The sequence below is a fragment of the Urocitellus parryii genome, chromosome 7 (assembly GCF_045843805.1).
Source record: "Urocitellus parryii isolate mUroPar1 chromosome 7, mUroPar1.hap1, whole genome shotgun sequence".
Taxonomy (NCBI): Eukaryota; Metazoa; Chordata; class Mammalia; order Rodentia; family Sciuridae; genus Urocitellus; species Urocitellus parryii.
In genome coordinates, this window is record NC_135537.1 from 15854662 (window position 1) to 15866977 (window position 12316).

The following is a 12316-nucleotide window of genomic DNA, read 5'->3' on the forward strand; positions in this document are numbered from 1 at the left end:
GGCTTTCTTTCGTTGCAGGGGAGCTATCCAGTTTGGGAAGACTTCATAAACAAGGCAGGAAAGCTGCAGTCCCAGCTGCGGTAAGTAGGAGCCAGGGCTCCGTGGAAGAGAACACTGTGCTTAGAGGAGGCTGGAGTCGGGGACCAACAGGCAGACTGGGGTTAATTTTGGAAGCATGACATCTAGAGAAGCCTGGTGGGCTCTGACTGGAGCAGTGCCATCCATTAGCCATGTGACTGGCCCCGGCTTCCCACGTGTAGAATTGGACTCACCTGCCCTGCCTCAGGAAGTTGAGGGTCCGGCGGGTAAGGCAGCAATGGGCAACATTTATGTAGTGCTCACTGTATGCCAGGCACATGTCAACCTGTCGAAGTATCACAGCCCCACGCGGTAAGCACCATCATGGGTCGCATTTTACTGATGAGGAGATGGAGACGCAGACATGCTGCTAGTCATGTCATGCCACTAGTAATGACAGAGCAGAGATCTGAGCTTGGGCGGTCAGGCTGAGTCCAAGTTCTCACCCCTCTTATGGCCTTTGCCCACGCAGTGTCTAGTTCTGTTTAGGTGAATGTCTGGACATAGCGTATCTACAGAGACAGATGTGGACTAGTGATTGCCTGGGGTGAGGGGTGGAAAAGGAAACTGACTACAAATAACGTATTAAGAGGTGTCTTTTGTGGGTGCAGATGTTCTAAAATTGGGTTGTGGTGATAGTCGAGCAACTCTAAATTTACTGAAAGTCATTGAATCGTACACTTAAAAAGGGAGAATTTCATAGTATGCAAATTATGCCTTAGTAAAGCTGCCTGGAAAAGCAAACAAGATCTGCTGATCTGCTCTGGGAAGCTATTCTTATTGCCTGGTGTGCTGGTTCCCATAGCATGTGATACGATAGAAAATAGCATCTTGTTGAAACTCCACTGTTAGTTCAGTGCAGACAGGACTCTGTGCCTGGCGGGTACTCCATGAAGCAGGGAACATTTAAAAAAGGAGTTACTTGATGACCCCCATTCATAAAAGTTTGGGGTGGACAAGGATAGTTTGAGAACAGAGCAGGTCAGGAGGTGTTTTCTAGAGGAAAGAGCCACCTGGGTGACAGACAGATAAGGGAGGAATGGTGTAACATTCCTGGGCCTCTGTCTGAGCAGAGATTATTGTTCTGAGCTTTAGCACTAAGACTGGAGGTTCCCTGGCTCCCCTGTAGGGAGAACTGGGGAGGGGTGCATGTTTTCCCCTCCATCCCTTCAGCTTTGAGTCAGGGCCCGTGGCTGGGATTTGCAGTGACTCAAGTGGGCCTCCAGGTCCTCGCTGGCCTCCAGAATATGGCACCTCCTCCAGTTGTCCAGTCCTTTCCGATTTCTCTGCTTAAGAACTTGTAATTACATTCTGCAGATGCAACCTCCTCGGCTCCGAATTCAAGGTCTTCAGCCTCACCTCACTGAGCTCTGTCTACTCTCCCACCCATCTCCACCAAGGCCACCGTTTATTCCACCCTGTGGGAGCTCTCCTCCTGCATACAACATTGAAATACATTTTCCCCCAACTTTTTCCTGTCTGGCCTCCTTTAATTCTCTGTCAGGCTTTTAGAGTTGACCAGGAAGATGGTTCTGGTTCTCTTTTGTCAAGGAGGATGCTAGGGCTTAAAGCCTGGAACTCGTTAGCCATCTTGAATATGGCAAGCAAAACTTAATCTTACCCCATGGATACAAGGTATATCTTATAATGTTTAATGACATGCAAGCCTCTTTGTTATTGTGTCAAGCTGCTAGTCTATGGCTGAGTTTAACTTTCTGTGTTAGAGGAGAAAGACTGCAGAAGCAGCCTAGAGGCCTTGACGTGTTCAAGCTGGATCACTCCTTGCCCTTGGTGATTCCCTATTTACTCTGTGCCCTTAGAGAGGACCAAGAAGTTGTATGACAGTGTCAGAAAGTACAATATGACTGCCATTTAAAAGCTCTGAATTCCTCAAAATTGGCCATCATCCTAACTTTTCTGGGAGCCCCGGTGACTATAATATACAGGTCTCCCCCACAGCTGACTCTTGAGATTTGTATGATTGGCAATGAGTTGAATGAGAATAAAGCAAACCGTGTGTCAAGTATTAGTTGCAAAACAGAATGAGGTATTTATAAATTCTAGGAGGCTTGATAAAGCTAACTTTTGGAGAGTTTGCGTTTGATATCATTTGATATCAACATTATGTAGTGCTCACTGTATGCCAGGCCCATGTCAACCTGTCGAAGTATCACAGCCCCACAAGGTAAGCACCATCATGGGTCGCATTTTACTGATGAGGAGATGGAGACGCAGACATGCTGCTAGTCATGTCATGCCACTAGAAATGACAGAGCAGAGATCTGAGCTTGGGCGGTCAGGCTGAGTCCAAGTTCACACCCCTCTTATGGCCTTTGCCCACGCAGTGTCTAGTTCTGTTTAGGTGAATGTTTCAGAGTAGGTGTTTTTGTTGTTGTTGTTATTGTTGTTTTGGTTTTGTGTGTGCATGTGCATGTAATTATTATTGAGAATTAAAGTGGAGAGTTTTCTTGCTCTACTAGAAATTATCAGGCCTCATTTTGAAGTTTGGCTCTGAGGGACAACTCCCAGCACCTTCCACAAATCTTCTGTTTCATAGCCACGGTTGCTATGTTTTAAGGCCATTTCTCTCCTTTATCTTCCTTACTTTCTAGTCTTACTTTAGCAACTTTGCTTCCTTAGGAATGCTCAGTAGAGATTAGATTCATGCAAGAAATTCTTGAAGGTTAATACTGATCTCTAGGTTCAGTTGTGAGGTCCTCTCTTGTGAGCTCTGGGCTTACTTGGAGCCTGTGGTACTGGCCCGGCCTGCTCACTACTCTTCCTCATGTGACATCTTAGGCCACAGCGCTGGGATCCGGTAGACCACACAGTACCCAAGAGGATGTTCAGAATCCAAAAAAGTTTCTAGGACAAAAAAATGAGAACAGTAAATTCTCCTCATTCTCAGCTTTTAGGAATTCGGAAGGTACAGTTGAAATTGCATCCTAAGGTCGAGGAAGCAAGACCTTGGTTTCATTTTAATTGGAATGCAGGGAGGAAAGTCGCACTGCCAGGATCTTGGCTCATAGGGGTTGGAGCCTGGCCCGTGAGTCATGATGCTGGAACATGAGTCCCAGCTCCGGTATAAACTAGTGATCTTCAAATCCCCTTTAGATCTGTGGCCTCGATTTCCTTTCTCTATGATGAATTGTTGAACTCCATGGTTTCTTTCCGAGATTGAGTCCTTTGCCCAAATCACGCGTGTGTGGATCATTTTCCTAAAGTTGATTTCCCCTGCATCAGTTATATTTCTGATGATTTTTTTTTTATTTCAGGTAGAAACACCTATCTTTTCCTCCTTTGTACAACTTTGCCTGGTAGTAATTCATAGGGAAAATGGAACGAGAAGAACCACTTGGATTGATTGATGAGCGATGAAGGAGCTGGACACTGTAGTGTGTAGGGAACGGTCAGGCTGAGTGGCCACGGGCATCCATGCCCAGGGACTTGTTCTCCTGGGAGGTTCCATTCTCTCTGTAGCAGCGATTGCAGCCTTTGAGCTGCAGTGAAATAGCCATGCTGAGCCCTCGCTCATGCTTTTGTTATCTGTTTGCATTTCAGGACAACCGTAGTAGCAGCAGCTGCCTTCTTGGACGCCTTTCAGAAAGTGGCTGACATGGCCACCAGCACACGAGGTAAGCAGATGGGAGGCTGCTGCTGAGCTCCCCGGATTCTGCACGTGGGCCCTTCCCTGGTGGCTCCACGAGAAGACACAGCTTAAGTGTTCACAGCTTAGCTGACTCATAGTTTTCTTAAAAAAAAAAAAAAAAAACTCTATGGGGCTACACATATTAGAAGTTGTACTACTTCCCCAGATAATCAAGCACATGCAAAGAAGAATGAAAAATAAAGAAAAGGAAGCCCTGTTCCCACGCGGGGGGTGGGGGTGGGGGGGGGGCTGACGTGTGTTTTGGTCACTGTGTGCTGAGCTGGCTGTGGAGTCTGCAGCTACACCCATTGATGACTTTGCTTTTCCCTGCTGGTGGGGTGGCGCTAGGGTTCTCCATGATCCCTGTGGAGTGGGGAGCATGGAGGTGATCAGTAGCCCCTTTTCTGGGTTCCCACCAAACAAGGAACCCTTGTACCATAGGTGCAGTCTGCCGTGTGTGATCACCAGTGCGTGCGTCTCCCACATTTGACTGTGGGCCCTTTGAACTAGCAACAGTGACTTCTTTACATCGGAGACCCTCCCCACCCCCCAAAATAAAGCCCAGAACACAGTTGATGTTTAAAGTATGTCAGTTAAATCAGTGGACACAGGGAAGTATTTTGAAACAGACGTAATGGTTCCAGTGAAAACAAAGAGTATTGATCATGTGTGGGAGGTATAGGAAGATGCTCCCTGCCTCACACCTCCATCTTCAGGGCTCAGCACTGCCAGCCACGTGTGACTCCCTGCTCACAGCTCAGCTCCTGCCTTCTCCTTCTAGCACAGTGACTCTTCTTTCTGTACTTACAGTACGTGCCTGTTCTCATCACTGGCACGATGATATTGGGGAGTTTGGGAATTGCTCCCAGTCACTTGAGAGTTTAATTTCTCTGAAGCTCCCCCTGTGAGTTGCTCCAGTGGTTCTCAGTAGATGCCCATCTACCACGGGTCCTTAATTAAATATTCCAATAGGTTTGCAGCACAGACACTGCTCATGCATTAAGAAACTCCCCCTCGTTTTATCACAGGACCACAAAAATCAATACCTTACTCTCCGTGTCCTGGAAGAGCTTGCAATTGAGTGGGGGAAAGTGAGACGTGTAAATAAAGAACGTCAGTGTGGAAGGAATCTGTGTGGTGTGGCATGGTAGTGGTGGGAGAGGGGAGCCCAAGGGGAGTATACAGAAGGGACAATTAACCTGGCTCTGGGAATTGGGGAGGTTTGCCCAGGGGAGGTGACAGTTCTCCTCATTTCCAGGATGCCAAGGGAGTTTCTGAAGGTTCCCTCAGACCATGTGACGGAGACATCAGGGCTGTGGTGTCTCCATCTGGTCTGTTAGCTTGGGGTGGATCTTAAGCAGTCTCATTTGAAAAGCCCATTTGAAAAATGATCATCTAGCGTATGTGTGTCTGTTGTAGAACTTCAATACACGTAACTGGGAGAGATTTCACATGCAGGCTACTGTTGACCGCCGTGGGCGTGGCTGAGTCTGCCCTGTTGTTCTTCTAGCTCAGCGGGATTTGCAGCTGGGTTTGTCAGCTGCATCCATATCTTTCTAGAAGAGCCCCCAGAATGTCTCTTTTTTTTTAAATGCTACGCTACTATTTTGAAGAGCGGATATACCTAGCATTGCATTTTTGAGGCTGAGATGCATGATGCTTTCATAGATTGCTGTTGAATTATTATAGATCCTGCAGAAGGACTAGAGAGACATCCCCTGCTTGTCCATAATTTCCCGTGGTAAGAACCTGAGTTTTTGAAGAAGCTGCTCCCAGGGTGGTTCTTGGTGGGAAGCTGGAGGGCCTGGAGATTCTCATGCCTCCCGGGGAGGAAAAACAGAGCAATTATTTGTGGGAAAAGAAACCAGAATAGACTCTGGTGGTGATAGGGGTAGAGGAGGAGTTTAGAGGTGATATATTTGATCAAAGACAAATCATGCCACAGTGAACAGACCCCAGCGTGGACCTAATTTTAAACTTTCGTTTGATTTCAGGTTGTTTTTCGAAATGCCAGAACACTGTGTTTAAAATCCATATACACTAATGCTTTCCGTCAGCCTGGGAGTGTGGGAACTCTCGTAGGAACTGAAGAATGCATGGTTCAAGAAAGAAGGGCTGTTTTATGGAGATGATAAGAGAAATTCAAATGCACTTCTTGTATGTCAACAAGTGTCAGATGTGATTTGAAGTCAATTTTTAGTTAAAAGTGAAAAAATATAGAACACATTCTTTACTGTAAAGGCTTCAAATAACAAAGTATAGGCAGTAAAATCTATCCTCATCCCTCCCAGGGTTGGATTTGGTGTCCTTCACAGACTTTTTTTGCATATCTAAACAAACACATCTGGGAGAAAAATAACAAAGTGCAGAATAATGTATGGAATGATATATGCAGTAAGAGACATCTGCATGATTTCTTTTATAAGTTAGCCCTTGGGAAACATCGTTCCTGGGCTTTTATTTCTTACTACGTTGTAATTATCTGTCCCTGTCAGTACCTGTAGGTCTACCTTGTGCTTTGTGGTGGACAGGTGGAATTTCAGTGTCTGGATGCAGCACACTTCAATTAGTGTTCTGCTGATGGACATTTAGTTTACCTCCAGGTATTTGCCATCACAGCTGTGCCGGGGTGAATGTCAGTGTGCACTGCTCAGTGTGATTATGTTTAATAGTGTGTGTATCACCAAGGAAATGATGAATCTGTAGAAAATGCTGCAAACTATTTTGGTCAGATGCAAGTTTGGGCTTAAGGACAGAACAGGTGGTAACTCTGAGTTGGCAGTATGATGTGTCCTCTGCTCAAAGAGTATCCTTAGTTCAGACTTTTTTTTTTTTTCAACTTTTTTTTTTTCATAGTTGTAGATGGACAGAATGCCCTTATTTTGTTTATTTTTATGGGGGGCCAAGGATCAAACCCAGTGCCTCACACATGCTAGGCAAGCCCTCTGCCACTGAGCCCCAGCCCCAGCCCCAGTCCATGGTTTTGCGTACAGTCTATCAGTATATTTGTTTGAGTCCCTCTTGTCAGAAATGAGTCAATAATTGACTCAGCGGCATAGCAGAACTTCTTTCTGACTGTCACTTAGGGCCTGCTGATCAGCCTCTGCCTCTGGTGGCCACCATTCTACTCTCAATCCTGTGACCTCAGTGTTTTTATATTACATGTATGAATGAGATCTCATGGTGATCATCTTTCTGTGCTTGGTTTATTGCAGTTAACATAATGACCTCCAGTTCCATCCATGCAAATGATGGGATTTTGTTTTTTTAATGGCCGAATAGTATTCTACTGTGAATATGTACCACAGTTTCTTTATCCATTTATCCACTGATGGGCATTTAGGTTTAATTGTGGTTCTGGGATGATGCATATTTAGTTTGTTTCTGTTTTTGACTATTGTGAATTGTGCTGCAGCAAACATGGTTGTGTAGATCTTCGGTGCTGGCTTCAGTAATTTAATTCCCACCAACAGGGTATAAGGAAGGACCCCCTTTTCTCTATCCTTGACAACACTTGTTGTCTTTTGTCTTTCTAATAATAGTCCTTTATTTAAATTTTTTTTTAGTTGTAGATGGTCACAATACCCTTATTTTATTTTTATTTGGTGCTGAGGATCGAACCCGGTGCCTCCCACATACAAGGTGAGCACTCTACCACTGAGCTACAACCCCAGCCCCATACTAGTCCTTCTTACTGGAGCGAGGTGACATTGTGGTTTTGATTTGTGTTTCCTGGATGAGGAGTGATGTGAGCATTTTTTTTTTTTTTATATACCTGTTGGCCATTTGCATGTTTTTGCAGTTATTCTTAAGGTGTGTCTTTTTGGACAGGTGTCCAGAATTTCAAGCTTTCAGGTTTCTGGTTTCCAAAATAATAGTGTTTGTATTGTTTCCCAAAGGAAAATTATTTGAACGGTTTTTGTCAAAGGTTTATCGAATCTTTTACACTAGTTATTAATAAAATTTACTTAGGAAAAACTTTCAAAATGAGTCAAAGGGCAGAATCAGATCCAGGCATTATATACCTATTGTTAAACAGAATGTAGAAATAGGTAAGAACTGTATTTTGTCCATTTATTTTATTTTTTGCTTTTTTGATACTGGGCATTGGACACAGGGGTGCTTACCCACTGAGCCACATCCCCAGCCCTCTAAAAGGAAGGTCCCCCTTTTCTCTGTCAATTCTCAATTATTGTTCTGCTGATGGACATGTAGTTTACCTCCAGGCATTTGCCATCACAGCTGTGCCGGGGTGAATGTCGGTGTGTACTGCTCAGTGTGATTATTTTTAAGAGTGCGTGCATCACCAAGGAAATGATGAATTTGTAGAAAATGCTGCAAACTATTTTGGTCAGATGCAAGTTTGAGCACTTTTTTCTTTTGTTGTTGAGTCAGGGTCGCACTAAGTTGCTTAGGGCCTCACTAAGCTGCTGAGGCTGACTTTGAACTGACGATCCTCCTATCTGAGCCAGTGGGCTTTTATTTCATACTATAAGCCAGTGCTGGCATTATAGATGTGCCCATCTGTTCGTTGTTTTTAAATGAAAAATATAAGCTGGCTATTATCATATATTTATTATGATTAATTAAACTATAATGCAATTAGAGTTGGTTAGCCCTGGACATAGATCCCTACTTTGTTGGTAGAACACTTTAGAATGAATATATAATTTGTGTTAAATATGAAAGTACATCTTTTTTTTCTGGATTATTGGTTACAAAAAAAATTAGTTTTTAGTTATTCATAATGTATAGAATCCCAGACTTTGTGGATTAGGGTCTCTGTTACATCATGGCCTGTCTTAGGAGTGGAGAAGTATTTGGACTGACTGACTGTCCATTTACCTGGATTATTTTAAAAAATAAGGAAAAAATAAAAGAGAAATTGAGGAGATTAGAAAGGCCTCTTATGCATCCGGTCCTTGGCAGAGATGACCTGTGTAGGGAATTCAGTGGTTGTACCTGTGGCCTGGCCCTCCAGGGACCTGTTCCATGGGAGCCAGGCACGTGGCAGATGGCCTGTTAGTCAGCACTGGCCCTTTGTGGCCACTGTGTCACTGGGCTTGTGTCAGCAAGGGACTTTCACAAGCCCAGTGCGGTGTGACTTTCATTTCTGATGCCCCAGTGAGCCTCTGGAATTGCTTCATGGCTTTGAAAAACCATCTTGGGAATGTGCAGATGGTGACACACCAGACCCCCGGAGGGAACTGAAGGTGCTGGGAGGAGGGACGTGGACCCCGGGCAGTCCAGAGCATCATTGTTTTAAAACGTAGGCGTGGAGTTAATTCTGAAACTCACGAACGTTAACCCTTCTTGAGCATTGCCTTGGGCGAGGCTTTATTCTGAGTGGTTTATAAATCCAGCTGCCTTATCAGCTGGGGTATGTTCCCAGACCCACAGTGCATGCCTGCTTGAAACCTCAGGTACAACCGAACCCTACTATCTACTGTGTTTCCACCATACATACATAGCTCTGACAAAGTTTAATTCGTATTAGGTACAGAGATCAACAACAACAACTTAATAAGAAAATAGCACAATGACAGCATACTACTGATTTGAAAGTTATTTAAAACTTATGCATTGTTTCTGGAATTTTCTATTGAATATTTTTGACCACAGTCAACTATGAATAACTGAAATTCAAGACTGTATGTGGCAGGAGGACTACTGTATTGAGTCTTTTGTTCTCACAACAGCCTCTGGAGGAGGTGCCTGTGAAGTCCCAGTGAAGTGACGATATTGCGACATGGAGAATGTACCTAAGCTGACTGAGGCCACAGGGCTGGCAAGTGGGGAGCCTGGATCTGGCCCAGAGCATGGACTTTGATCATTAAATTAAGATTCCTTATGTAAGGAGCGCCTGCATTTGGTATAATCTGACATTTGCTTTTCAAGTTAATCCTGAGTACACTAAAAAAACAGTCCCTGCTGCTCTTGGAGTAATGACTAGCTTGGGAGCGGAGATGCCTGGGTGGATTTCCGGCTGAGCCAGCTTTGTGACCAAGTGAACTGCATCTCACTCCTCTGGGCTTTAATTTCCCCACCTATAAAATGACCTGGGGTCCTAGATTGTCGCAGTGACCATTTTTGGTTCTTACAGTCCATAATTTGACTGTGTGTGTGTGTGTGTGTGTGTGTGTGTGTGTGTTGCTGGGGATTGAACCCAGGGCTTCAGGCATGTGAGCCAAGCACTCTCCCACTGAGCCACGTCCCCAGCCTGGCTTCCTGATTTTAAATGTAGCTTTGGGCCCGTGAGACACGTTAAATATGGATGAAGCCAGACAGTGTGATTTTCCTGTTCCACATTGTCCTGGGACCTTCCTTCCTTGCGCTGGGAGGAAGCACTGTTCACCAGAGGAAGGTGGAAGGAGGGGTTGGGAAAGGAGTGCAAAGTAGGCATGGGTGTTGGGGTGGTTTGGTCTCTCACACCTGGGTGGGCGCGTGAGGAGGGAGATGAGTGGAGCTGGAGCTTTGAGACCATGTTGAAGGCCGACTGTTAGATGTGCGCCTACTTGGTGAGCGTTGTGCCTTATGTTGGGTAAAGCAGGCGTGGTCCTTAAAGCGTCCTGTGTCTTCATTGTGTGTTGGGTATTTTTAGCATGGATTTTGTGAAATGCCACGTTCTGCAGATCTGACAGTGTACATCATCACTCACGAAGTTGTCTTTCAAGTACACATTTTCAGGGCCCTGCTTCACACCTGGGGAGTCAGAATAATTGGATGGGACCAGAACCTCTGCTGTTTAAAAGCTTCCCAGGAGGTCTTCTCCTGTGGGGTTTGTTTTGCCGTCAGGTCAGGCCTCTTGCCATCTTGCCATAGCTCACGTGTCCAATGACATCTCTGCCGGTTGCCGGCAGTTCCACCCACAAACAGCTGGCTCTGCTCCTGACCCTTAAAACCTTTGATCCCTTCTGCTTGCATGAGTGCATTCCAGACCCTGGATGCCCTCTCCGGCCACTCTGTACCCCTGGATATGTTTCAGGATCTGCTGCTTGTCCTCCGAGAGCAGTTTGAGAGCCACAGCACGTGGAAAGCTGTCTTCCACACAGGGAGTATCTGGGGTCCTTCCTCGGGGCCTTTGTGGCCCATGTTGCTATTGGGGCCTTTGCCTTCCTCTGCGTCTTCCCTCCAGTCAGTGAATGCTGCAGAGCAGACGCCTGTGTCCCCCTCATTTCTAAGGAACCCACATTCTCAAATGCTTAGTGTCTGGCATGTAGCAGGGTGCAAATGTTGCCTGTTAAATGAATGGCCACACGCATGCAGTAGCTTCCACACTCGGGGCCCTGGGTGGGTCCTGGGAACAGGAGGCTGCTGGGATGGTCTTGGCCAGATTCTACTTGGGAGTTCAGAATTGGAACCCTGGTCACGTCTCCTGAGATCTCCAGTGGGACGTGTGTCCCCATAGGTCCCCATGGCTGAAGGAGGGCCCTGCTCCTCTGGGAGAAGGTCATGGGAAGGAGCAGGTGGGGGAAAGGCAGCCATCTGCACGTGGCCGGGTGGGGAGTGGGAGGGAATGTTCCCTTCCAGGGGACAAGGTGCCAGGAAGAGGTTTTGAAGCTCCAGCCACACTGGTCTTGTTTATCCCCAGGTTTTATTTTAACCAGATTGTTTTAACTGGACTTCACTGGTCTGTAACTCCTGGATTGATTGATTCCCAGGTTTGAGTTCAGGTGATCAGAGCCTTGGGATTTCTGCCTACGAAGCTTTTCACACTCAAACTGAAAAGAAATTTTTTTTTAATTAAAAAAATTGATTAAGGTGCCTATGTGTAGGATTAGGAATGAATATTCTTTGACTATTACCTTAAAGCAATGTGATCAGATTCTTTCATTTGATTAAAAGGTATAAACCTACGCTCTGCCAACCTTGACTATAGATCATGTGTTCCTTTAGCCTGTCCTGCTCCCTCGTTATGTTTAGTTATTGTCCTTAGGATCCTCACAGGAAGGAATTTAAGAGTGTTTGAGAAACAAGTTCAATTGTCATTTTTCTTGAAGAGCCAAGCTTACTGGTTCAAAAGATTTAAGGGTAGCATATTAATTTTTCTGATACTCTTGACTCTGCTTAGGGCTTTATAACATAACACGAGAAATATGAGCAAGAGGGATCTAGCAGAAATCATCTCTTGAAGCCCAGAGAAGGAGCAGTTTTATGAGAAAGTGGCTGGGGGTGGTCATTTGACCTAGCGCCTGCATGTCGCTGTCATGAGGACTCTTGAGCTCCAATTTCCTAGAACCTGGCGCATCGCAGGTGCCCAAGAAACTATTGCTGATCTGTTAAATTTGTTAAAGTGAAGCACATTATGGTTTGCTTGTAGAGGAATGGACCAGCACCTGAATTTTCTTTTTAAATTTTTTTTTTTGGTTGTTGATAAACGTTTATTTCATTTACTTATATGTGGTGCTGAGAATCGAACCCAGTGCCTCACACATGCCAGGCAAGTGTGCTACCACTGAGCCCCATCCCTAGCCCCACCCAGCACCTGAATTTTCTGATATTTTAAAATCTGGATCTAGGCATGCTGGATTGAAAATGACCCAGGAAACTCTCTTTTAAGTTTCAGGTTTGGGGTTTTGAACTTGAACT

The 12316-nt window shown here is 45.3% G+C and overlaps 1 protein-coding gene across 7 annotated transcripts in view; it reads left to right on the top strand.

The window, feature by feature from the left end:
* Mtss1 (MTSS I-BAR domain containing 1) overlaps nt 1–12316 on the top strand; it is a 153998-nt gene that overhangs the window by 22916 nt on the left and 118766 nt on the right. For all 7 annotated transcript variants that reach the window (XM_077801457.1, XM_026406886.2, XM_077801456.1 and 4 more), the window contains exons 2-3: nt 19–80; nt 3640–3713. In XM_077801457.1, the coding sequence (XP_077657583.1) occupies nt 19–80; nt 3640–3713 (136 nt within the window). The remainder of the gene's footprint in view (nt 1–18; nt 81–3639; nt 3714–12316) is intronic.